We start from the raw sequence: 26,657 nt of genomic DNA on the forward strand, positions 1-26,657 counted from the left end.
AAGGCATTTAGTTCTACTTATAGCAGAGAAGACCTTAGATGGTCTTTAATGCCAAGCTGTTATGATGGTTATTTTTCTAAAAGCCAACAATTGCTGGGAAGATCATTGATGCTCTTCGACACCAGGCTGCAATGACGAAATCAACTATATGTTGATACTAAAAAAAAACATGTCCATGTTACAGACTCAAATCAAAAGTAACCCGTATACATGTACAAAATAACAACATAACAACATTTGAATTATTATTGAGCCAGTCAAGATTTCTGTTTCAAGATTCATCAGTATCATAGTCAAATGGCAACTCGTTAAAAGTGTGTCATCTTGGTGTCATCTTAGTGAATATGTATTTGTTTTAAATCTCACCAATAGGTCCCAAAGCTTCAGGCAAAGAATTACCCTTTTGTGACAGGTAATCATATACAATACAGAAAAAAACGGAATCCTTAAGAAATTGTTCAAGATACGGAAGGACAGTGAGCAACGATCTCTTACAAGATTTTATATCTTTATCATTAGCTTATTAGCACATTTTTGCTACAATAAGAATATTAGCAATGGAAAGTTAAAGAATAGCCATATCATATGTTCCATGTATCTCATTGTTTTCATAATTTTCATCTGTCTCGCTAATTGTAATTAGCCTTATAAATTTGGGCAAGAATTTGAAAGAATTTTCATTGAATTGTTATCGTGTCATTTTGTTCCCACATTTTAGCTTTCAGCTAACATTACGTCGAATACTTCAAAATTTAAAACCCTTGCCTTGGCATACAGATGGTATGGTATTATAGCTGTTATCGCTGTACGTGGTGGATATAGAAACAATTCAACTCTGCTTGTCTTCGCACAGCCAAATCCTTCAATTCCACGAAAGGATATCGATCTTACTAATGGATAAAAACATCCATATCTTAACGTAGCTTCTGTATCTGTTGAAGATGTATGGCAATCACGTGGTTACCTAGTCCTGAACTGATGGAATTTCTTGCTGACATGCTCATGTGACATATTGTTCTTAACACGCTTTATCAAAAAAAAAAACACGAGGTTACAAGCCTGCCGAGTCTAGAATTGCATTCTTTGCAGGAGGTAACATATTGTCTATCGGGTAAATAAATAGAATGCAAGCAAATCTTAATGTTTGTCATCATAGAACATGCAGCATCTCTGGCCTTTTATCACCATGTAGATATATTCATATGGTTTGATTGTTCCACCACATTGTAAGTGATTAGAAATTGCTGCCATATCTGCATTCGATACTCACAATGGAAAAAAAAACATAGCAGTATGCTCTGTGTTGCAATGAGTACATAAACATGAGTCACAGATTTTTCCATTGGAAAGTCGTTGTGTTTGTCGACCCGCAGCTCTGCAAAATCTGGAATATCTTGTGATATTATGTTTGACCCATATCAGCTCCTGGCGCCTGGTGCTTTTTGGTTGTATATCAGTTGTTCTGGAGACATCCAACTCAAGCCTCTGGAGAAATGTTATTTTACGAGATGTACGCACGTCCCGGCAAAATCCCTACAGAAGGCAATCAAATTCTTTCATTTGGAGTTTTCATTATTGTATCATGTGACATGTCTACTGAGACGGCGTCTCTGTCAAAGTTGGCAATCTCTTTGCAGAGCAGTTTAATTCTATCGATCCTTGTTTCAAATTGACGCTGACCTTCCTTGTGATCTCCACCTCTCAATAGAGACAGTGTTATCTTAGGAAATCTTTGGCAAAGGGGTCGTTTGACAAACGTCGGGGGCCGATCTAATGAGTGTACATGGCGCCAGTGATAAGAAGAATCTATTTCACGTTCGTTACAAAGGACTTTGTCTGTGACAACCAACGCCTTTGTACGCTGGAATAGAAACGTTAAAATCAGTTGGACGATCTTCTCTGTACCTTTGATTGCATGCAAATGTAATCAATTAATCCATTGTTGCGTGCATGTTTTATTTCTTCAGCATGTTTTAATGTATGGGTCTGATATTAACATGTTTTAGTTGATATCTAACGTCAACGAGTTCAATATGCATATATGCATAATCTACAAGGGCCTACAACATGTTAAATGTAGATGTCCATTGAATGACCTGTAAAGCCCTTTGGATATACTTTTAAAGTCAAAAGTGTCTATGTAAATGAACATTAAGGAAGAAATACGTTGTCAAGCTGTCTAAACATTGGTTGTTACGTATTGTAAGGTTGAACTTGCCGTCGGTCCACATGCGCAACATGTAATGTATAATGCCCTCAGTTAAGGCTGAAGAGGTGTTAAGTGGTAATTGATTTTCCTGATGTACAAGTTACCACTTTTAAACTTTGAAAATCATTTTTTAGTAATAGAATCCAGTACGTATTTTTCGTTGTCGCTTTTTTAAAACAAGTGTGTATGTACTTACGTCTAAAGTTCATAGCTTGTATTAACAATGGGTTTACTTAACAAAATATATATTCAGCTGATGGGAACCTCATCGTGTGTCATCCGCCATGTTGGTGTCCTTTTTTGTATTTCTGTGAATCATAGCTCAAAATTTGTAAACGTTTTCGGATATCTAAAGATCTTCTTAACCTCTCAAATGTAGAATGGCTACAGCTTAAAAAAGAGAATACCAAATGAATGTTTAAAACACACAAAAAGGATGTTTACAATTGAGGTACGATCCATTGAAATGCAAATAGGGACACCAACATGATGGCCAGCACCTGTCTGCTTTTTTGACACGCACAGTGAGTGCAAACGGTCTATTGAACTGCATGCTCCTGTTGTTCTTGCAGTTATCATCACCTGCACGCCTATCAGCGATCTCCAAAAGATGATGCGAGCTGCAAGAAACCGCGGCATGACCAACGGAGACTATGTCTTCATCGCCATCGATCCAGAGTTTGAAGGGATGTACTATGGTACTCACCTGTGGAAGACAGGTACAAAAGCTTTACCTTTGAAAGAAAAAACATTATTGCTTTAGACCTGGGAAAAAATATGGTGTTTTCGGTTACGGTCCTGAAAAGAATGAGGGATTCTCTCATTTTTGCAGAAACACATTGCAATCGCAAGATTATCAATAAACTGAACACACAAGTATATTATTTACGACACATTCTTACATCAACTGTTCAAAGCCCTCATCTCTTGACAGAGTGTAAAATACAGGAATTCTGTTTTAAATTTCATCACTTAAATGTAAGATGGAAATTTAATGTCATTGTATGCAGGTTTTTGCAATGGTTGGTCGGGCAACCGGAAACACAACACTTTTCCCTTTTGCCTAAGCATAAAAGCAATAAAGTTTTCAGGTCATCGTCATGGATGAACGGTTTTGTTGTATATCTGTTAGCCGCTGTCCTTCGCAATATGTATCTGGCTGCCCCTAAAGATTACGTCCAAGGGCGCAACACGCCCAAGGCTTTTGCCTCTAATTTACTTGTCGTGTATGAAAGCTCTTTATGTACACATAGTGCATACATACCCCACTCACACTCAATATATGGGCTCTGTGACATACATAATAAACGCGTACCGTTAGATGTAAAAAGAATAGAATAAAACGACGCGTAGCTCATTGTGAGATTTTCCTAACAGTTTCAATGCCAAGATGGTTGAGGTACACTTTCTGCAAATCAAACGAAATGGAAAACGGAAATTACAATCATAGAACTACATAACACGTCTTATGTACAGCAAAAGTTTAAAGTTTGCGGGGTTTTTTTCAGGACCAGTTGGCTTGTGGCCCCTGAATCGTAAAAACAAGGCGACAGATGTCAGCAAATCTTACAGTGGCAGTACTCACGGGTGGGTTAACAACTGGAACAATGGCACCACGAACAACACACGGTATGCTGAAGATCCTGATGAAGGACCAGTCTTTGTCTTTACGGGCTCACCTGACTCCAAGATCCAAATCATTCCGAAAGATAACAACGAAATGGTCTTGGATGTTCGGCAGTCACTGACGGTGTTGGTCAAGGTTTGGCCCGACGGCACCCGCACCGGAAATGGCAACGGTACCATCTTCAGGTACAACGGAAGTGGTATGGAGCTGCTGAAACTGGACGGCACGGCCTTGTCAGCAAGGTAAGGCGTAATCTTCAAGCAGATCAACCGACGACAAGACAGTATCCTGGGTAAAAACAATATTCAGCCGGTCAATCTTTTGGCCATGACCCATAGATGCTGTCTTGCAATTGCCATCGCGGCCGATAGATCTGCTTGGATTTTAGGTAATGCAATGCATGCTCTGCATAATACCGCTTGCATACGATGCTGACAACGAGGGAAAGTGAGAACCCATTATAGTGTACAGTAGATCTGCGTTAACATATTGAAGAAATATGCCTTCCATATTTGCAGATACATTTGATTTCTTATCGTCATTTTTTATTACCATCATTAACAGCAGCAAAGAACCGATGCAATGGCTTAGTGCTTAGATTGTATGTGTTAGAACCCCCGTGCCGTAGTACGTGTTCACAGCTGTGTGTCCCAAGGGCTATAGAAAAGGAGATGGGTGCCGTCCTATAACCGAAAGAAGGACTTCAGCTTTTACTCAGCAGCAGCAGCAATATGTAGCCCTACGTTCTACTGGCGCCATGGCGTAGAAACTTTTAAATTTTGCTCAATTACTTTGGGGCACTGTGCTGTTCCCATGAGATTATGGCTATGCATTTGAGACTGTCAAAATGGCTGATGGACAAACGATCTGTGTGTTCCTCATCACAGGTTTGTACGGAGAGATGGCACTTTTCTAAAACAAGTCAACAAAGGCGAAGTTCTGACTCCACGCCAATGGAACTACATCGGTGTCTCGTACGATTATCGAACCGGGATCGCCAAACTGTGGCACGAAGGGAAAGAGGTGGCTAGCGAGTCGATTGGCATCGTTGACCTGCGCACTCAGGGTGACATCACAGTGGGTGAACAGTTCAACGGCCGCATCACCTGTCTCCAGTTGTATAACTACGCCATGGATGACAGCCAGATAGTAGCGGCGAAAACCGCATGCAAAGATGGCCAAGGTGGTAAGAAAACCCCTGACTAGAAGATAGCGTTTAGTGTCATGATACATTTTTTGTGATATTTATGATTTCTCGTTACGACAGAAATATGTCAGTTGTACGTATACGTTCTTCAAACTTTTCATCTGTACAGAATTGCATGATATGCTTATATAGTCAACTCTGACGACTACATTGTACCTAGCTAGTGTTCAGCAAAAGCTATCTACAGTTGTCTCTTACGAATCATAAGGGTCTAGGATTTCTCGTAATGACAAAACTACGTTGGTTTGCTGTTGATAGATATTTGGCAAGAAGGATACAGCAACAAAGTTGTGAATGCTTTGAATCAATCAATGCTTTCTTTGGAAGAGTTTTTGCGACGACGCCATGGCAATGCCATCTTGGCCATCCATATCAATATTCCGCACCTGTGCAATGGAAGATTACCAGAATTTCCTCGGGGACGTCTGAGAATTGCCTGCCGATGTGGTTTGAGCCAGGTTGCCGAGCAATTTGTTATGTGTACCGTTGTTCCCTCTTGTGGATCTAATAATGGTGCATTTTTTTTTGCGGATCTACTGCTGGTACAAATCTTTTTTCATGAATTCTCCCCGCAAATATATTCAATAACGCGAAAAATTAAAGAACATAGCAAAACAAAAGTATATCCATATATATATTACGGCGTAAAACATATATGAAAGGGAAAAAAAAACTGGTTTGATTTTTATATCTCTATATTGTAGGTTTGTCACTGTTGACCCTGTTTGCAGAAAATCAATTAATATATGAAGAGATTCAAACTCGAATTAAACTCTTAATGAAAGGGTTAACTTGTTAATAAAGGATGACTTTAACCGATAGACCTGACGAGAATGTTTTTCAAATTTGTTTCGATATTTTTTAGGTTCTTCCGACGAGGAAGAACTCATGGAAGCGTTTCGTTCTGTCATCGCTATCACCCTGCGGAAGCCGGCAACGGAAGAGTTCAAAGATTTCGTCAAGAAGCTAGAGGACAGAGGGGTTAAGGTACATGTAATCATTTTTTATTTAACCAATGTGAACATTTTGTGGTCCCTGCCCTGCAGTTTCAAAAGAAGGTAGGACGTACAAATCCAAACCACTTCCTAACAAGAACACGAGCTATCTGCCATTCAAAAGCCATGATCATCAGATACAATAAGCGGTGGTTCTGCTGCAGTACCGCGAAGGTACTCACATGCTGAATATCTAGTTCACAACTTGTCGAGTTATGCTGTTCACAAGCACACACGTACATGCTACCAAACAACATAATTTCTTTAGCGAAGGTGCATAGGCTGAAGGTGCATAACCCGAAAATAACATTTCGTACCCAATACACTGAATATTCTTTCTGGTCTCAAATGATGCATGGCCTTTGCATTCGGGTATCTTTCAGAACTCAACTTTCATGGTTATCTTGCGTTCACAGAACCGTTAAATACACTATTTACTTTAGCAGTCCATAGTGTTAGTGCCAAATAAAATAAGAAAGATTTGTATTTTCAAAACGCCGTATGATGAAGTGCGTATGAAAGAGTTAAAATGCCAAGTAATACTTGATCGTGGCAAAATCAATCAAGGTGGCATCAGGTAAGCCCCTAAGCTAGTTTACCCTTTTAAATACAGGTTTATTGCTCCTGGTTATAGATTCTGTATGGTGCATTTTGCACGGTGTTATCGCCCAGCCACAGGCAGATATAGTTTGTGGTAAGATTTGCTTTCACGATGGACCTTGAAAGTCGTTTTAACGTGTTCTTGGGAACAGAACGAGATGGGTAGCAAGAAATATCATCTCAAGTGACACAAGTGAAAGAGGATTTTCTTCATTTGAGGTTCAAAAGAAGTATTTGCACTAGTAAACGGTCGAAGCCGTATCGCTGACAGGTTAATGCCATGTCGAACCGTTTCATAATGGGGGTGGGGAGTAGCAAAAGTCAAAAAAAAGGATGAAAAGCAAAAAACGTTGCGACAGTATCTTGCAAGTTAGTGAATAATGATGACGAAAAGGGAAAGTGCACCAGCTCGGGTTCGAACCCAGGTCAAAAAATCAAAACCTAAACCTATACGCCACGAAACATCACAGTGACAAATGAAGAGGGCTATATTTGCACTTCAACTGTGCCATTCTGCAATATGGCATCGGCCATTTCAAATGGCAAAGAACGTTTACGAGACGGGAGTTAGCTTCAGCGGCTATATCAGTGATAATGACGACCGTATTTTGTAGCACTTAAACTCTCACTGGCATGTACATGAACATACATCATGAAAAGAGTAAAGTGTTTAGGGAATTGGCGCGATGGCAAGGGCTTTTGAGTCAAAATTCATGAGACGTTATTAAACGAATATACCAGAGTCTCCTGTACAAATGGTGTCTACAGGCACACTATCACTTGACCCCTTTCAATGTCTCGTGCGTGGTTAATATGCGTACGGCAGATGCACAGAAAATGAAAACACGTGTCAAGTGGAACGAGAATTTGTCTTCTTTGACGGGGAAAGTATATGACGTGAATGCACTTTAGTGGATATGCACACATGAATGGGAAAATAAAGATATAACAAGCTTATTCCAAAATCGTGCCCGACGGATAATTGCAGATAACAAAACACAACTAATAAAATTAATGGAACATGTGGCTTCGCTGATTTCGAATGCTGATCTTCAAATTCTAATAGAGACAGACAGACAACTATTTTAGAAGCAGTGGAAGACGAAAAATTTCATATTTTCTGCAATGTATGGATTTTGTTATTTTTAGAGGAGGGGGGAGGTGGTAGTCTCTAAACGTGAAGAACTAAGGATGCATTTAGGTGGCTTGAGTTAGGATGCATTTAGGTGGCTTCTTTAAATAACTCGCTTCTTTCGTGATCGTTAGATGAACAGTTACGCACTACTCCGTTTCCCACCGATTTTCACGTCAATGTCAAAACACTCAGAAGAAATTACAAACAACATTACAACATTGTTGTGCCGTAGACTTTGATGAATCATTCATGTCGACATGCCACAAATAATTTATCACACATCCAAGACGGACGCGATGTAACATCTGTGCAATGATCCGTTGCTAAAGTCAGAGACGGGCGTCTTGCAATTTTCCTCGCTCGAGAGATTTCAAGAAGCCAGAACATTCGTCTTCGCAGATCTTCTTGCGACCTTTTCTGGCAAAGCTTAGCTACAAAATTCAGTAAGTCTATGTCCCTGGTATTTTGAAGATTGCCGTGAGGGGGGGGGGCATGGTCGAGTTCACAGGAAATGTTCTGACAGATATTAATGGATGAGATCATATGTGCTAATGTTATTCTAGTCCTTTTAATATCATATGTAGGATGAATGATCTCAGAACATGTATGGGAATCAGATATGACATTTGTACATTGTCGTATGGGATTTATTGGGGGGATTTTGATATTCAGGCAAACCTATTCTGGCTGTACAACATTCGGTGATGTATAGATGCATGCACAGGATAAAAGCGTTTTGAGATCTATCGTTTTGATGCTAAATGGTACGGACAATATCTCCACATGTTGTCAGTGATGGTATCTCGATAACGCTGTGGAAACGCAACTAGCTGCTTTAAGAACATTGACAAAGACGTATAGGATGCCTTGCCGCAGATACGCCCTTTTACCTTCACACAAACGGTTCGTAAAGAAAAGTTTTGTGAAATATCTTTCATTCCATATTTCCTTTGAAAGGAAGACACTTTTCTTAGAAACTTTGTTGTGCTATCGATTTCAAATGGTGACGCCATCAACCACCCATAGCTCAAAGGCGATCAGTCATTCGTTTATTGGACGATAGATCTGAGATTTAGATATGTCGTTGTTAATATGTGAAAGTCAGATATACTGCCAACAGGCAAGAGTCTAATCTTGTTGACACGGACTCAATTTCATCGGGTCTTATTGTATTGATTTTGATTTTGCTTACCATGCAAACCAATAGAGTCACTTAGCATTGAGTTTATTCTTAACTAGAGTTAAGTATTTGTGCTACATATACTTCAGGTTTGCTATGTTAGTTTAGCGATTACTGGGTCTTTTTTAAAATATGAATTGGTATTGAATTTTTCTCTTTATTTCAGTTGAATGTGTGAAAGTTGTGTGCCGATTTGTTAAAAATAGAGAGAACGCTATCGACCCCAAAAACACCCCTCCCAAAAATGGTATGGTGACCCTGTGACGTCACAATTCTAGATGGCGGCCACCGCAAATGCCAACGGATCCAACAAAGGTTTTGCTACGCAAACCTGTAATTACCAAGGAAGCCCCGCCTCTTCTGTATTGGACTAGAAAATAACGACCTACCTATCTTTGTCCATAGATTACTTTCAGCTTCAGCGGAAAGAAATGGAAAAGACTCAAAATGGAAACAAAAACAGCATAATTATTTCATCAAAAAGGCAGAATTCCTTGCACAAGTCCATTACTGCTCAACAAGGGACACATGTCATATGAAATACACATGTACATGAATCTCAAGTGCTTTGGCCGATTCAGCTAATATGCAACTTTCATAAGCTTCTAAAGGAATCACAAAGTAAATCATAGAAGAGGAATTATTTTCTTTCAACCCTAAATTGTGCCCTTTGTAGGTAATATCGAATACTTTCCACCAGTCTCGCCACAATTTGGAGCAATTTTATGCTCGACTCCATGTACACACACTTTGACTCCAGCAGGCCTATAGGCAGGGCTGTGACATCAGGGGAGGGGGCATTACTAGCAACAGGCAATATGTTCTGGTCGCTGCTGTCGAGAAATATTACGTAGTCTGCTATGTCTTATAATTACATCTTATATATCAACAGAACAAAACTACAAATGCGCTTTTTATGATTTTGATGCTGAATTGTTTGTTGCAAGTTACGTCGCTACAGTAACTCACCGTTTATCCAGATATTATCGATAATAGAGTGGGTCTAGTAAAGTGGGTCTACATACTAGACGCATTAGGAGGTTGCCGCGGGTGTTCCTGGTTAATATTTGTGAATCCGGTCCCTATTGACCCAACTTCCAGACAGAGCGATAAACGCCTCACGTGGAAACAGAAATGCAAGAGATGTTTCTAAAAGGTGCCCTCAAGTCCAATCCATTTAGTGAACTTAGGGCCGAGACGTCAACAGCTTCGAATATTTCTCGAGGGACATTTTGGCACATTTGCTTTTAGTGTGGTAGACAAAGGCAGCCCCAAGGATGATAGCGAAAAGTTCTTCAACGATGATATAATGATAAGAAAAGTTTTTGATAGAGGTTGAATATGGCAACCAAGGTTTGTTTGTTACATTGACTCAGTCCAAAACGACATTATTCAAACACACGCGAGATAGCAACAAACACTAACATCGCATTGAGAGTTTAAAAAAGTGGTCACGCGGCCTCGCAGCTATTGTCACGTGGCTGAAAATTAACTATCACGCGGCTTTATAGCAGCTGTCACGTGAGTTCACAGCAAGTATCGTAATTATCACGTGGCTTCACAACAGCTGTCATGTGGCTTCACGGCAATTGTCACGTGATAACAAAAATCATCTTTGTTGCTCGATCTCTAAAGAACTAACAAGGAGGTTAAAGAGAGTTTAACCTCCTTGGTTCTAACAGGCACACTATTGGTCCTGGACTGCAAAGTATTACTCTTCAATCAGACTTTGGAAGGCAAAATCGCAAGGTTTTTCCAGATCCCTGTTTCTATTAAAAAACGACCATCCTTGGAAATGAGAGCTAGAAAAACCTTGCGATCTTGCCTTTATACATCTGCTTGCAGAATATGACTACAATGTTGTCTTGGCAATAAAACCAATAAACCTTTCATCTTAGTTTTTACCTATCGCTGGCCCCATCCCATCAGTCCTTAGAGGATAAAATCCTACTTTCACACATTTCCATGTCTCCTATAGTCTTGCTTTTTAGAGTCTATTTGGTACCTTTTCTCAAGCTGGTCATAAATGGTGACCTTCATGGTTGGAAAGTATATGAAATGACGATTGCCCCCCTCCCCCTTGCAGGAGAACCATTACGTCACGGCGTATCACGACTCAATGGTGCTGTTCGCCACGGCGCTGAACGAGACCATCGCCGAAGGAGTGGACCCGGCTTACCTCAAAACGAACGGCTCGCTCATTCTACAGAAGATGTGGAACCGCACGTTTCAGGGTAAGGCTGGGAAAAAGACGCCATGAAAAGATTTTAAAAAACGTAGAAAGGTAGCATTTGCTTTGTGATAATGCAGAAAATAAAACCTGGAATCCAGACTGCCACATGACCGCAGTTCGCGATACAATTTCCAACATGCTCCGAGGAAAATTTACCACAGCCCCTTGAAGACCCTGTTCATCGAATCCAGGAAGGCATAATCACCGAGGCGGGCTTAGTTGGCTAGGCGGGGATAAAAGCTTACATTGCCGAGGAATCCCAGGCACAGACTAGAGACCAGGTTAATAATACATCCATCATAATCCAAAAGTACTAACTCGAGTGCATCAAAATGCCATTTTTTAGAGGATTGAAGCAAACAGCCAACTTAAAGCTTACTGTATTCAAATGTAGAGATTGGCTCTTTCCAACACTGTTTAATAATACCATTTGAAATTTTTCCCACTTTCGCTGATAATATTGGAAGAAATCATGGAAACAAAATATTTCACAATGGCCCAAATTCTCTATTCACATATTTGTCATTCGTGACTTCATAGAGGACATATCTGACATTCGCTCGCTGATATTGGCCATGATGTTTGCTAGTGTTGTCACGTATTCACGCGAACTTTGTATGTGCAAGCAATGAAATAACTGACGTTCCTTGGGACGTACTCTTTACGCTTGGACTACCTCTGGCCATGGCTCTATATATCAGATGCCACAATACTTCAAAGTCGCCATCCTTTTGTAGGGTGTAAGCTTCAACAAAGGGCCCCCGACATCATTGATAACGCAATAGCATAAATGTCATGGACAACACCAAAATTGATGCAAATACGAGATGAAAGGGTAAGAAGCAGTCGTATTAGACACATTCATTACATGTCAACTGAGTCAAAGTGGTATGGAAAGAAAAACAAATGGCCGTAATACACGAACAGTGTCAATGACTGATGCCCAAATTATGCTCTAATAAACGCGTCTATAGTTTTGTACTAGATGGACGCTTGGTTAAAGAGCGTGGGTGGAAAAAAGTTATGTGCAATCTGTCCTGCCGTGGTTGATATACAGGCATAAGTTGAAGCATTAAAAGCGTTACTGGAAGTCGTTATGAAACAAATCATGAGCTGAAACTTCATACATGAAAGAATTTGGACGTGCTTCGAGTTTTGGACTCTAGCCTTTGTCACAAAAGGAATTAGTTTACTGCTGTTCTTTCACGGACTGAAGTAATACATTTGCTGCGATTCAGTCGGAATAAGTAACTGAAAAAAACGACGAACAGTTAACGAACACAATGTTGCACACATGCTGCAATGATTCATAGTACTCCTGATATTGTGTTTAATAATGCATAATAATTCAAGCGGGAAACTGCCAGCGAACCGCAGGGGTAAATTGTTTGCTCGATGGGAACATATTTAAAAAGATAAACAGTATGAATGGTGTTTTGTTTGATCTAAGCGTACGCAGTCGTACGTTTTTATGCTCAAGCACTGTCACATAATACAGGTCGTTTCCTAGTTGGCAAAACGGTCCGCCGTTTTCAGAATATCTTCTTACTGAAAAGGTGTCATTTTAACAATATAGGAAATGAATCTTGTGTGTGGTAAAATAAGTATATAAGTGTGAATATACTTGTTAACTTATATGTTCTTGTGTTGTTGTAAGGTGCTGGAAAAGACAATATCAGAATTGACGAACTGGGGGACAGGGACACTGATTATACCATTGTCGAGATGGACAACTATACGGGGAAATTCAAGGTATGGCGTCAGCACACTCACATTCACACATTTTCAGAATCTCTCACAGAGTGGAAAGTTTTTAAAACGCCATGGGACGCTATATATATATATATATAGCCGACACACAAATCACGGCAAACAATAATCGTAAATGGGGTAGGTGGTGACAAAAATGTTGGTGGTGAAGTTGCCAATGAGAAGAGAATCATAACTCGTAAAATAGCCCTGACCATTATTGAGGTAATCACCATTATTGGTCTTGAGGATGGCGTTAAGTTAGTAATATTATGCTTATTTCGCAGCCTTTCTGGGATTATATGGGTTTTACAAAGACGTTGGAAAAGGTATCTAATCAGTCAATGGACTGGCCAGGTCGCAACACGCCTAACCCGGAGCCCTGTGGTCTTCGAGGATCCGGCAAGGTCCCACCAACAGAAGATTGCCCAAGTAAGTCATCAACGTAGCAACTATTGTTTGGGTTTTTTCTTAACGGATCTCTATGCATCTTAATGGAGAACCTTGGAGTATCCAATGAGGCACCCTGAAATATCCAATGTAATGCCTCCCCCGCAAAGAAAAGCTGGCTGAAAGGCTGCAATTACTTTTAGTAATCTGCATATGGCAAGGCAAATCCATAGTGAAAAAAAAAAAGCCGACAAGTTTTGCAGTTTATCATGCTCCCTGCTAATGTGCCTGTATCTGGCTGGAGGTAAAATCACTTTCTGCGTTGCCATGTGACCCATTTACATGAGAACACCCCTGTTCATCACTCGGAAATGATCCAGAGAGAAACCATTTTAGCATCCAAATATACACCAGGCCTTTCTTCTGAAGGTCAATTCTACATGCGTCTCAACGATGTGAAGGTCATGAAATTTAACACCAGCACATCTACTTACCCCACGTACCATTTGTGAAGAACTTGATCAAGGTATGTGATATATTTGGAAATGGAGCAAGTACTTTGTATTAAGATAAATGAAGAACACAACAGCTCTCTACCTCTCAAAAATGTACGTCTCCTGCAGTACCAAAGAAGTGTGACAGGGCGCCCCAAATGAAATCATTTATTTGATAGATTACCCAACAGCAATTAGATTTCATAACAATCGATTCATAGCTTTTCGATTTATGCTGCTAAACCACCAACACCGTTAAACCGTATCGCGTAACGGTTACAAACACGGCGGAAAACGTAATCTTTTTTAATCTCTTGGCGAAGAAAATAAGAATCTTACATTTGGCCACACTTTCGTCAAGTAGCTTGCTATCCCGAAGAAAGTATGCCCATGGCGTCCTATTGAACGTTACCAGTTCCCAGAGAAGACTGCTGGCGTTGGAAATTGAGTCCCATATGGACGAAGACCGTGTAAGTGGAATTCAGCCTTCTTTCAGATTGGCCCCATTGTTCTGGTTCGCCCATCTCATCTTATATCGTGTTCACTCCAGTAGCTACTCTGGAGGCAAAGAGGCACTCAATTTTCCGACGGCATATTCAAACACCTGGTGTTCTTAAAGCGCTCGTCCTGCATGAGAATGAAAGGTAGTGATGTTCATTGAGGCTGCAGATGACCAAGAGTGAGCATGGCAACAGAACCGGGGGAACTGACCCGTCACAATCGTATCGTAGATTTGTAATGTTCTTAACGCAGCAGCATGTTGTGAAGAACTGGTGGAGACTATAATTTTCTAATCGAATCTTCCAAACATTATGATATGTGTAACATTATTAGGTTCATAGTTTCATCCCGTACTCTATAGTCTACTATAGAGTAATTCAATCCCCTAAGAATGTTGAATGCGTTGTATGTTATACAAGTCTTGTGCAAGAGCGTCAGCATATGCATCGTTTAACTCCAGGACTGCTTTGTCGCAGACGTCCTTTAAAGGGTATGGATTAATATTGGCAAAAGAGGGATATCCCCGTAGCTCACTACATATATACAGCCTCTTAGTTGAGCTCCTGGTTCCAATTAGTTGGGAGACCCCGGTCCAAGTCATGGGAAGAGAATCTCATTTGGGACTGCTCTGCGTCTTTCGGAAGGGACGCAAGATAAAGGTCTCGTATTCGTGTAGGTGCCCCCAGCACATTGGAGGGGAAGAGCTAGTAGCCCTCCCTGTAAAAGTATACCCTGCTGCTGAAACAGCAAGGAAACTTGATGGCTCATGTGCCACTAGGCACTACAAGGTGAACAACATATTGGCAAATGATGCCACTATTCACCTTTTTGGACCACATACACATCTTGCCTCTCTCAGAATCTATTTCTATCTGTCAAAGAAAGCCAATGCCGTATCCAGGTCCGCAAACCCCAGAATATTCCACAGAAAAGCCCTTAAGGAGTCGTGATGGCGCCGGTCTGGTTTTGCCTGCTCGTGAACGCCTGACCCAAAACCTGCTAACTCCATTTCAATACATCTTTTGTTTTGCATGCTGGCAGCCAAGCTAAATGAGATTTCCCGCTTCCTGGACCATGTCTCTAACAAATTACATTACGACCCCATCTGTATCAAATGCCCATTCTAGTAGCTGCAGTAGATTTCCCATTAACCCTTTCCTTCATGCAGCTGTCTAAACGCGTGAATGACATAAATTTGGTGCTAAAAGAGTGCCCGAGCGAGGAGGAGTAATGTTGAGCCATGTTACTGTATCATTGCAGTGTGTACTAGGCTTCTCCTAATTGACATTAGAGTATGTTCATAACTTTCGTCAAGAAAGTTACGCTTTCGGTAACGTTTGTGAGCGTGTACACCGGGGTATGCTGTTTAGCAGCACACCTAAAAAGAACCTGAATATGTATTGTTGTGACATTTAGTATGTAGTTAGGCCATCGCTATCAAATATAACAATTTGATTTGGAGCCCCCTGTTGGCTTTCCTTAGTACTGCAGCAGAATTACCGGCTAAAGTCTCTTGTGTTCTGGATATGCTGTAGTCACGAGGTAGATAGCTCTTGTTGGCAATGGAATATGGATGAATTCAATGATGATGAAGCCTGTGCACTTGCTATCTAACGAGTTATCATGTTCACAAACAAACAAACAAACACAGAAGGTCCACTGAAGTACCGTAGGAACCCGCCAGAAGTCCCATTCTCAAACGTAACATTCGTCTCCCAAACAGTAACTTACCTACCAAAAATCCTGAACATCCATCCTTGGCTTTAAGAGTTATACCGCCTACATCCACAGTCGCTCCAACATAGCCAGACCAAAAATATAACCTTCTGTTAATGGTGAAGGTAAAAATAGAAATATAGAAACATAGAGATCGATATGTTGTTCTGTACAGTAAGTATCCTTTACCTGAGGAGCGACATGACATCTTAATTTTATCATCGCAAAGTCAGAATAAATTTGTATGTTGTTCTTCATACGACAAGGCGTACGCTTGACGTTTGGACATACATGAAATGAAAAGTACATACTAAAATAAAATATTGACTATTTGATGAAGGTTAGACATCCAGGTAATAAGATACGCCAAAAGTCAAAAGACGTCACTGACGAAAGACAGCGAATGCTGTTGGAAACGTCTGACTGTTTCAAAATTGTATCAAGTTGCTTGAGTAGCTATTTTTGGAATATTGACTATTTCTCATGCTTTTTCTTAGGTGACCCAGATACCAGTCAAATCATTCTGTTCAGCGTCATTACTGTTCTCGTGTTGGTGGTGGGTGTCTTTCTAACATACGTTTGGTGGTGAGTACATCTACAATTCCTTTGACGGTACAGTACATCTTGTATTCAAAATGTAGACGTGTATGGATGCTTTTTTGTTGGAGTAAACCCTTATTAAAGCCGTGGAATGGCGTAGACTTCATGCATATGCGTAATCACCAAACTGTACAGCAAAAGGAAAAAAATGCTTCGTCTGGTATAATGTCTGCTCCTTTATGTTTATACTATCAGTTGAACGCGAGTAAATAGGTCAGGAATGGTGCGTGGGATATTATAGTCATTGTGTTCCTCTTGAACATATTTGGGGTGAATCCTACAAAATGATGCGAGAACTATATTTTAAGCTAGTTTCTTTCAACGTCAGATATAGCTTGACTGCTAATAATAGGTACCATACTTCCTTTCTTTAAATCAACTTAGCACACGTCACATCGATAAAGAAATCGTTGATCTTACTGACGTGACTTCTTTAACTGCACTTGGCAGCATGGCATCAATAGATGAACACACAGGTAGTAGAATATACAACTACAGTGGATACAAACGTCCCTAGAACACAATCCTCCGTTAAGTGATTACGATGTTTGCATGAAGTGTAAGATGCCTGTGTGGTACCCTCTTTACCAGGATTAACGACTTTTTTAACAATTCAATTTTATTTATGTCCAGGTAGATGTTTATCTTATCATAACACCAGGCATCAACCAAGTGAATGACCTAAACTTTGCTTGGAGAGTAGCTAAGTAGGTCCAGACAGCGAGAGCTTAGTTATGTTGTACAGGCTACCATTAGGCGACCAACAGATGTTTTAATGGACAGCACCACGCTATTTTCAAGATTGGGATGTCGTTCTGTAATTCTACATTACCTGGAAATACTGCTACGGTGCTACAAATCGCCATGGCCCATGCATCATCGCAACGTTGACCTCAAAAACTACTGACATGCCAAATTTCAAACAAATCCACCCAAAAGGCTCTTGAGTTATAGGTGTTAACACACAAACAACAGGCAAAAACAGTGCCGCGTTGGAGGTCACTCACGGAGGTAAAAGATATGGAACGGTTGTGGAGGGATTTAACATATTCTTTAGCCAGGCTTAAAGTCTACAATCATAACTGTGACTGCTGGAACTACAGACAAAAACAGCATAAGAAGGACGAGCTCATTGAAATGTGAAAAGAGTCCGTGCCGAACCTCGCACAACTCACGCCTGTAATTTAGACTTGGCCGTAAAGGCTGACATTTTACGGCCTTTCCAAAGAGGCTTTACAAACAGGCGGTGTTAAAAGAGAAAGGATTAACGGCGTGAAGATCAAAGTGAAAAAGTAATAGGTTACCCTTAGCATTGCCGGCGTGTCTCGGCAGTATTGAGGTAGTTTCGAAGGTGGTAACGATATGTCACGGCCACGGTCCACACGAGATACACTTTTCATTTCTTCTGAACTTACTACTCCCCAAATATAATCACCAGTATCAAATGTGTACTGCAATGGCAGACGTTAAAACGTTTCACTCCTGCATTGAGTATTTTAAAGGAAACCCAAGTAATTTTAGGGCCCGAAAATCGGCTTTTGAAAGTCAATCTAGTTCAAACAACACTATCACAATGTATAGCGACGTCCATGGTGCAAAATACGACGTCGTTGTTGTGATGTGAGAACTCATTGAAAATTGTCCCCGGGGTTCTGTAGCCTCGCGAAACTAAGGGGATCATCGTACGGCAAGTCTTTGCGCGGTTTTAAAATGCTCAAAGTATAAAGGTATTATGCAAATGTGCTTAACAGTGTTAGTGAATGTCACTACCATAAATATTTCAGCATTTTTTTGGTCCTAATATTCCTTTGGTTGCCTTTAATAATATAGGACAGGGGAAACCGAGGTTGTTTATTGAATGTGAATGACGTGCGTTTGGTTTCATCCAACACTAGCACTATAACCACACTAAAATCAGTACCGCGGACATGTACACAACGTTAACAGCACCGACACAATAGGAATTAGGGTTCATCATTAACAGTTTGATGGCATCAGAATGCGGTTTTGATAAAAATTTCAGTTCAGCTTATGTTGATTGACTTGGTCTCTTCTTCTCAGCTGGGCTTTCTATTTGACATCACAATAATATAAAAATATATTTTGTTTGTCCTGTAGCTAGCCTCCTGGTATCTTTCATCATTTGATGACGGTTTACGCTGCTTCTGGAGAATTCGGTCCAAGCTTTTGCTTTGGGCATTCAACTTGCAAGAGTTGTGACAGCATTTTGAATACAAAGTTTGCCAAAGGGTGGGAACTACAAGATGCCCCACATGTCGTGTATCTGTATTCATAAAGCCGGTAAAACCGCCCTTCGGCGCGGCGTGACGCAGGCGTACGGCGTGGCAGCAGCTGGTTATATCACACCTGGCCTTTGCACATCTAACTGTAGGCGATGTTTAAAAGCTATCGATTGAGAACGCTCCTACAGTGCTAGGTGGCAATGAGCTCCACTCTACGGCAGTTCTAGATTAAATACTATTTTTTTCTAACAGTAACACCTCATGTTGTGCTGTAACGTACGCCCTCTTACTGGCAAGATCTTGCTCGTTTTGAACGCTTTCCATTACATCGTCTAGGTAAGAACAGTAACACCTCATGTTGTACTGTAACGTGCGCCCTCTTACTTGCAAGATCTTGCTCGTTCTGAACGCTTTCCATTACATCGTCTAGGTATTACTAAGAACATGCATGATTTAGACGTAATGAGCACAGATTAACATATTGTGTCAAACCGCAATACAAGAAACACCACGCCTGTTTTCATAAAATCCTTGCACACAATCCTAGCAAATATCACGGAATTTTCAACTCTGACATTTTTCGAATACCCCCCCCCCGTAAGCAAACCGCAATTTAGCAACAGTTCCTCGGTCGTGACAGGGACTGATTGCACCGGAGAATGCTATGGATTTGCCGAAAGAAATGGAATAACTGATACCAGAAGTTAATTTCCTGTGGTGGAGCCTACTAAACCCTAGCGGGTCTATCCGTCTGGACTAATTTCACACAAGGCATGTCTGATGGTGCTGTACTTTTGTCAAGCTGTCGGATGGCAGCACATTTGACAAACTGCAGAGCGAAACTGACAATGTATTTTTTCAAAGGATTTTTGTTGACAAGCTTCTTTTTCCCTCAGTATCTCGTCCCCACAGCTTTGATGGACTTTGCTTGTCATGTTATCAACGATAACATTTGTGGTACTTAAGATTAATAGGTCTTGAGTTCAGTTAACAGAACCATAGGAAGAATAACTGTTGTAAACAGCTAATTGTGTATCCAAATAAAATCAAGTCAAGCCAAGAAAGACATCTATGAAATATATCATTGACAAAACATATCGAAACTTCTCCTTTCAAAGAAGCCAATGAAAACAGAGAATGAAATGTTTTCTTCTTACAGATCTATATTCTTTTCATTCTATCGGTCCACCTGATTTATTATACTGGTTTGGTCCACCTTCACTACTTGTTAAGAGCCTGTGTCCGTGTATCTGCATTCATGTATGTCGTGGCCTTGAAGAGGACTTTAAGGTCTTATCTAGCAATTTCCGATCGTGACCCTGTCAAGCGTCTCAGGTACTTAAGGGCTGATCCATCACTTCCTAATCCTTAGCTCTAAGATTCCGGTAGATAGGGAAGAGCTCGACGCGTTGGTTACGCCCTTCAGTGCTGTCGTCTGTATACTAACAAGAAAAGTAGATTGTGGCAGTCGCTGCAGGTTTATAATTCGCAGACACGAATCTTAAAATCCATTTTTCTCCTGTCAAAGAATGGAAAACATAGAATGAAATGTTCCCATCAACATTTCTCGATCTATTTCTCCACCTGACTTATCATACATGGTTTGACCCCCCTTCACTACTTGTCACGAAGAGCCTGTCTGCGTGTAGAGGACGTCAATTTCTTATCTAACAATTTCCTATCTTGACCCTGTCAAGCTTCTCAGCTACTTAAGAACATATCCGACATTTCCTGGGCTTAGCTGTAAGATTCGGGTAGATATGAGAAGAGGTCGGCACTGTCGTGTATAAACTGTATAGCAGCAAGGAATGTAGAGCGTAGCACCCGCTGCAGCTTTACAATTGACAAAGACGTCTCTAAAAATCTATTTTCCACTAGAAGGGCATCGCCAGATGTGCTAAAATCCGGTGCCGATGGATACATCTACTGATGCCCACCGATAACCAAAACCCCACAAGGAGCCTATGCAACATCTTCACGAGAACTAAACGATATTTAAGATTCATGTCTTGAATTAAAAGGGTCCAAATTCAACCACGAGGATCAGGAAGAGCGTACATTTGGCCTAAGGCCAGATATCCGAGCATAAATGCATCTGCTATGAGACGCCGTGGGATTTCCAATGCCAGCACACTGACCATTGGCAACGTCATCCATATTCCTTTGACAACTGCCATTGCCTTTTTCCCAGCGTAATTTAGATAAGGGAAATTCTGCTTTGATGTTTGCATCAATGATATATTCCCTACCATAACCAAGCCTGTGCATGTATAAAGGTTAAGAATCGATGGGCAGTTCACATTGAATCCACATGCAATCAAGTCAGGTTCGAGCAAAGATGCATGCTCAGGAGTCGGCCATGATGGGGGGACTCTTAAAGAATCTATTCCAGAGAAAACATGTCATGCATGTTTTGTATGTGGTCATTATCTTACATCATAATTTAGACGTAAGTTAACTGCCCTTTCGCCGAACGTCACAAGTCAAACCACAGAAAAAGTTAAGTTATTTTTTCGCCGACAATAATTTGACAAGAATTCGTGAAGAGTCACGGTGACAATAAAAGCAATAACAGCAGCAAATAAAATCTTGCAAAAGTGTCGTAGTATCGCTTAGGTTACAGAAAGGATTGAATGTTCTTGTTGAATTTATGACAGGTTTTCAGAAATATAATGCTCTTTCACGTACTTTTTAGAGGAGGTGCAAAGCTCAACTGGTATCAGCCTCACAGTTGAGCTCCTGGTTCCAAAAAGTTGATAACTGGGAGATCCTGGGAAGAGCATCTCGTTTGAGCCTGAATCCGTCTTTCGGAAGTAGCGTAAAATGGCGGTACCGTGATCAAGGACATGTCTCGAGCACGTTAAAAGGGATGGGCTAGCAAACCCTCACTTCAAAAATATACACTGCTCCTGAAACAGCACGGAAACTTCCCTATGGGATACATGCGCACTACAAGGGTCGGAACGAAAGAACAAACGGTGCACAAACATGCTCCACAATTCACCGCTTTTTCAATGGTGACTGACTGTGCCCGATGAGTGTGATAGACCTCTAGAGAGCTCTTTGAAAAGGTTGAACGACCCTATTTCAATACAACCTAGTCTCTGCTGGTCTCTAAAGCCCTGGGCTTTCCCTCCCTCTGAACAAAACAGACTTGTGCGAGTGAAATGGTAGCTAAAGAAAGCACCCAAAATATGTACAATCCATGTCCCAGGATGGTATAGCATGACAAGTAGTTATGGCTATCTCCTCTTTTTTTTCAAGAATACAAACTTTCTGTGATGTAGACATTTTCCAGAACAGCAGACAGACAGCTGCCATCAGGACTTGGAAAGAGAGTACAGAGAATTGATTGAAAGCTGGAGGCAAATTCGGTAATCTAATGGGAGCCAGGCAACATCATTAGAAGGCAGACGGATGACTCCTTGTAATCTTATCTCACCCAAGTGTAACAGAATATGGCGGGAAACCCGAGGAATTCTAGGAAATGAATTACGTGCCTTTCTAGTAGAAAAATCGCTCTTTCATGTTAGGCCAGCCGCTTGTTTATCTCAAGCAACGGCCCTGGCGTACCGGCCTGAGATCTATTCTTCTCACTGCGTTAAGTCCCGGCCAGCCGTCAGCCAATCACACACTCATGCATTCAGTGAGCAACCAATCACGTTGCCTCTTGACCGTTAGCGGCGATGTGATTGGCTGGCAATTTTCTCTCCAACAACAGGGGGTGGAGTATCCGATAAGGCAGCGAGAGGGATGGACCACAGACCGGTACGTCAGGGTCGTTGCTTGTGGACATATAATCAATACCCATAAAGGCAGTGCATAACCAAACATGCAAGGTAGACAATACAAAACAATTGCCATGGCGGTGATTGAATGTCTATTGTAAGCGGTGTTCATCCAGTTGGATAATCTGTTGGGCAGAGAGCCAAGAAAGCGGCTTATGATCTGTGTGTACCGTGAACCGATTCCGTAAAGGTAGTATCTGAATGAGTTCTATTGCAAAGACAATCACATAGCTTTCTTTCTCAGTTGTTGACCAGAGCTCAACGGATGGGTCTCATTTAGTTGCTTGTCGCTGTTCTACAAAATCCTTCAGGGCACCAGTTTTCGCCTTGATGGCTGTCTCACCAAAGCAATTTGAAAAGGCATTGAAAAAACGACGCGGACCCACTATGGGATTTTTATGGTAACTACGCATGCGTGGAACATTCCACAGATTCGTGAAGCTCCCAGACTATTTGTCAAATAGTTGCATAATATACTGTTTGGCGCGTTCCTGAAACGCCGCCAAAAATGGAAAAGGATGCGGCCTGTTAAAGTGCATTGTAAAAGTCACGCATATCAAAAAACATGCCAACTTTTTTAGAAATACCACCGAGGAGACCATAACCATATTTTGTAGATAGATACAATTTGTTTCTGGGAAATGAACTTCACGATGTCTCTCATCCCATTCAAATCACGCTAAGACGTCTTGACCAAGCAATACACGCTAGAGGTGACAGGGCAGTTGACAGGACCTAGGACGCAGAGTGATATTTTATTCAAGTGTGAGCCAATGGTCCATTTTACATTCCCTTGGTCAGCTGTAATATCAAGGCTGCGTGGTAAAAGCACTTTGGACGCCTACGAGCACATTTGAGTGCAATTTCGTTTGGGCAATGAAACTCGGCTTTTAGAGATCTTACCCGTAAAATGTATGTACAGCTTAGAAATGAATGGCCGGGCTGTGTCATTTGGCAGCATTAGTAACTAGAATGCATTTCCTAGGCCCAAATGAACACACAGTAAGGAGCTTTAACATTAATCACAAGCAATGCAGCTGCCTGTAAAGTTCAGATTCTCTCAGTAGTCTATGGGTTGCACATAAAATGCACCGCCATATGTTTTCGAGAATTAGCATTGACCATATTTGTGAGCCGTACAGTCAATTTGAGACTGTGATTCAAACTCTAACGTTATGCTTCTCGTTATGCAATTGAAAAAAATTCAACTCTCCATATAAGGAAAATAATATAGGAGTGTAGATGTGATAGAGGCATTGAAGGAATAGCTGTGCAGATATTTTGGACAGGCAGTCATGCATCACTGCAACTGCTTTCAGGAGCCGCGGCGTTATTAGAGCTGTCTGAAATGTCCGTAAGCTCCAGCGCATGACATCCATGTGACCCCCGCGCAAAAGTTTTCTCAGGAAATGTATTTTGTCCGTATAGGGGGCGTACAATTTCGAAAAAGTACTTCAAGCTCGTTTTGATCCTCTATGAATGTGGGAATTTTTTAAAGATAAGAAACCTTTTTAATTAACACATTACGATGCAATTAACAGTATGTCATCTTATAGTTTTGATTTATATCTTTAATGTGTCGATTGAAGGACAATTAGAAATAATGTGTCTCAGTAACATGTCTCTTTAGTCAGATCAATTCACCACCCTTCCACTCTTTTTATGAGAAATAAAAACCGCTATTATTATTATAAATGTTTTAGAATTATGATGCAATACATGGGAAACAAGAGTCATTATTACACAAACCTCCGTGAAGTAATTATGGTGTTTGTCGGGTTTGGGCTAGGGTGTTTGGTACCCCCGTTATCAGGAATAACAATTTCTTTAACATCTGTTTTCATTTATGTCCATTGCAAGTAGTTGTTCACTATAACTCTAGGAGGTAACTAATACATCGGCCTCTGCTTTGAGATTAGCAAATCAGTTCCAGACAGCAAAATCTTGTGTTGTACAGGCTACCATATTTTGCGACCAACAGATGTTTTAATGGACTTCACATAATGTGTTGATATGTTTCATTCTAACTTTCTGGGCATACAGGAATAGAAGAAATGACCAAGAACTTGACAGGGCTCGTCGGATGCTCATCATATCGAAGGACAACATCATATTCTGCGGGGGGAGGATGCGACCTGGCCCGAGCATGGTGCTCCTCGACGAGCGTAGCCGTGACTTGCCGCGGAGGGACTCCAACTTGTATGTACACGAGCCTTTTTTCTCAATCCATGTTGAAGCACATATGACATATAAATTTTTCATGCAGTTTTGTTAATCTTTGCATCTCTTCAGTTTTGGGTAGTCGTCAATTTCCCTCTTCCTTTTCATCATTGAGAAATATTGTTATAGATCATATAGTAACAATGTTAGGTTAGTTTGGTTTGGTTTGGTTGGTCGTTTGATCAGGCAGTGATGTCAACAGCGCTCCCAAGCGATTTTCGCATGTTACGCAGTATGTCACAGTATGTCGGATCTTGCGCAGTCATAAACGCATTCAACATTAAACTGACAATGTACAAAATAGTTATGGCTTTAGATGTGTTTGTTTGTTTGTTTGTTTGTTTATTTGAAAAATCTCCCTTTGTGACATCATCAGGTTTTTGTATATATTAGCAGTAGAACTGTTGTTACCCGAGTGTTTGTTTGTGGTCTCTCTTTTTGGTATAAGATATTTGAGAAAAAACTCAGCTTTTGTTCTATGCTTTAGATCTCTGATGGACGGACAGATCCAGTCGCAACAGTTCGCAGAGGCTGGGTACTGTAAAGTAGCAGATGAGGTAAGAGATCAAACCAAATGTTACATTAGAGGCGGAAGTTTTCAGGTAGAATATATTATTGCGAACAAAACGTTGTACAGAAATTGAATTGTTCATCTCTTTGGCAATGTCATTCGTCCATATCATACCTCTATGAATGTATCTGAATATACCTTGTTATTCTGAAGTCACATTTCCAAGCCGATGAGCCTAGCCTACGATGCACGCATAGCTTTTTTTCACATTCAAATACAAAATCAGCCCGGAAAATGTGATGTGAGAAAAAGAATACGCCAGATCCAAGCCAAAATATAATCGAGGAAATATTGAATTAAATGCTAAATGAGGTCTGAAAGTGTTGAAAAAATAAATTAAAAATCCGTAATCTTTCTGGTGAGGCATTGGTTTGTAGCCTGATATTGAGAGCCCGTTGCCCCCCTCCCCACTTTCAAAGTTACGGGCTCCATTATGAAATGCCTTGAATGTTATCAAACTGTGTTGTTACAAAGAAAGCGTTGAAGCCAATTATGAAATGTTTTTTCGAAAAAATACTTTTGCGTCAGTTGTTGTTGTTGATCACATTTTTTCCCTGGATGATTTACCCACAGGCGACAGGCAACACGCAGTGGCAGAGAGTTCGGATCAAGAAGACGTGCTACACTGGCGTAGTGCAGATCAGCGACAGGGAGATTGTCCTCGAATTAAAAGGGGTACGTAGTTTAAACCTTCCATTGACAACGGGTGGTGGTTGGGTTAAATCTTGTTACCATCGCCAAGAAGGTTATGTTCTCGGTGCCATTTATTGTGTTGTACTGCTTCTAAGTAGAAAATTATATCCCAAACGTTCCTGTCATTAATTAAGACTGTGCACAATCGACAGGCCGTTCCTGTCAACACAACTTTTTCGGACAGCCTATTGAATGACGGTTCTTGATAATCTTGTGAATAAACATCTCATGATCCTGTGAACCCTTAGAACCATTACTCTGAGGATATTTCTTTAAAATGGTACAAAAATAAGACATTCCTTAGCAAGAATAATGGACTAGAACAGTAAAGAATGGATTTTTAAAAAAGAAGAACCCCCAACCTGCCGACTTGCTAAGCGCTAGGCGATCACTCATCCCCCTTAGCCATTGCACTCTGTGTGATTCTTTGATGGGATGCGTATCGATTTAAAAATATTTCTGTACTTTCTGTCAATGGGTGTTTCTGTCAATAGCCACGCCGCTTC

At 40.8% G+C, this 26,657-nt stretch overlaps 1 protein-coding gene across 6 annotated transcripts in view; it reads left to right on the forward strand.

Annotated features, from left to right (window-relative positions):
* The window catches only part of LOC136428520 (atrial natriuretic peptide receptor 1-like), an 82,014-nt gene that overhangs the window by 42,489 nt on the left and 12,868 nt on the right, over positions 1–26,657 (forward strand). For 5 of the 6 annotated variants that reach the window (XM_066418102.1, XM_066418099.1, XM_066418104.1 and 2 more), the window contains exons 2-12: positions 2,782–2,928; positions 3,718–4,078; positions 4,724–5,022; positions 5,909–6,030; positions 11,040–11,187; positions 12,844–12,938; positions 13,223–13,367; positions 16,534–16,621; positions 24,711–24,866; positions 25,375–25,444; positions 26,032–26,133. In XM_066418102.1, coding sequence (XP_066274199.1) covers positions 2,782–2,928; positions 3,718–4,078; positions 4,724–5,022; positions 5,909–6,030; positions 11,040–11,187; positions 12,844–12,938; positions 13,223–13,367; positions 16,534–16,621; positions 24,711–24,866; positions 25,375–25,444; positions 26,032–26,133 — 1,733 coding nt within the window. The remainder of the gene's footprint in view (positions 1–2,781; positions 2,929–3,717; positions 4,079–4,723; positions 5,023–5,908; positions 6,031–11,039; positions 11,188–12,843; positions 12,939–13,222; positions 13,368–16,533; positions 16,622–24,710; positions 24,867–25,374; positions 25,445–26,031; positions 26,134–26,657) is intronic. The other variant, XM_066418098.1, reaches the window with a different exon arrangement.

This window comes from Branchiostoma lanceolatum, chromosome 2, assembly GCF_035083965.1.
Source record: "Branchiostoma lanceolatum isolate klBraLanc5 chromosome 2, klBraLanc5.hap2, whole genome shotgun sequence".
Taxonomy (NCBI): Eukaryota; Metazoa; Chordata; class Leptocardii; order Amphioxiformes; family Branchiostomatidae; genus Branchiostoma; species Branchiostoma lanceolatum.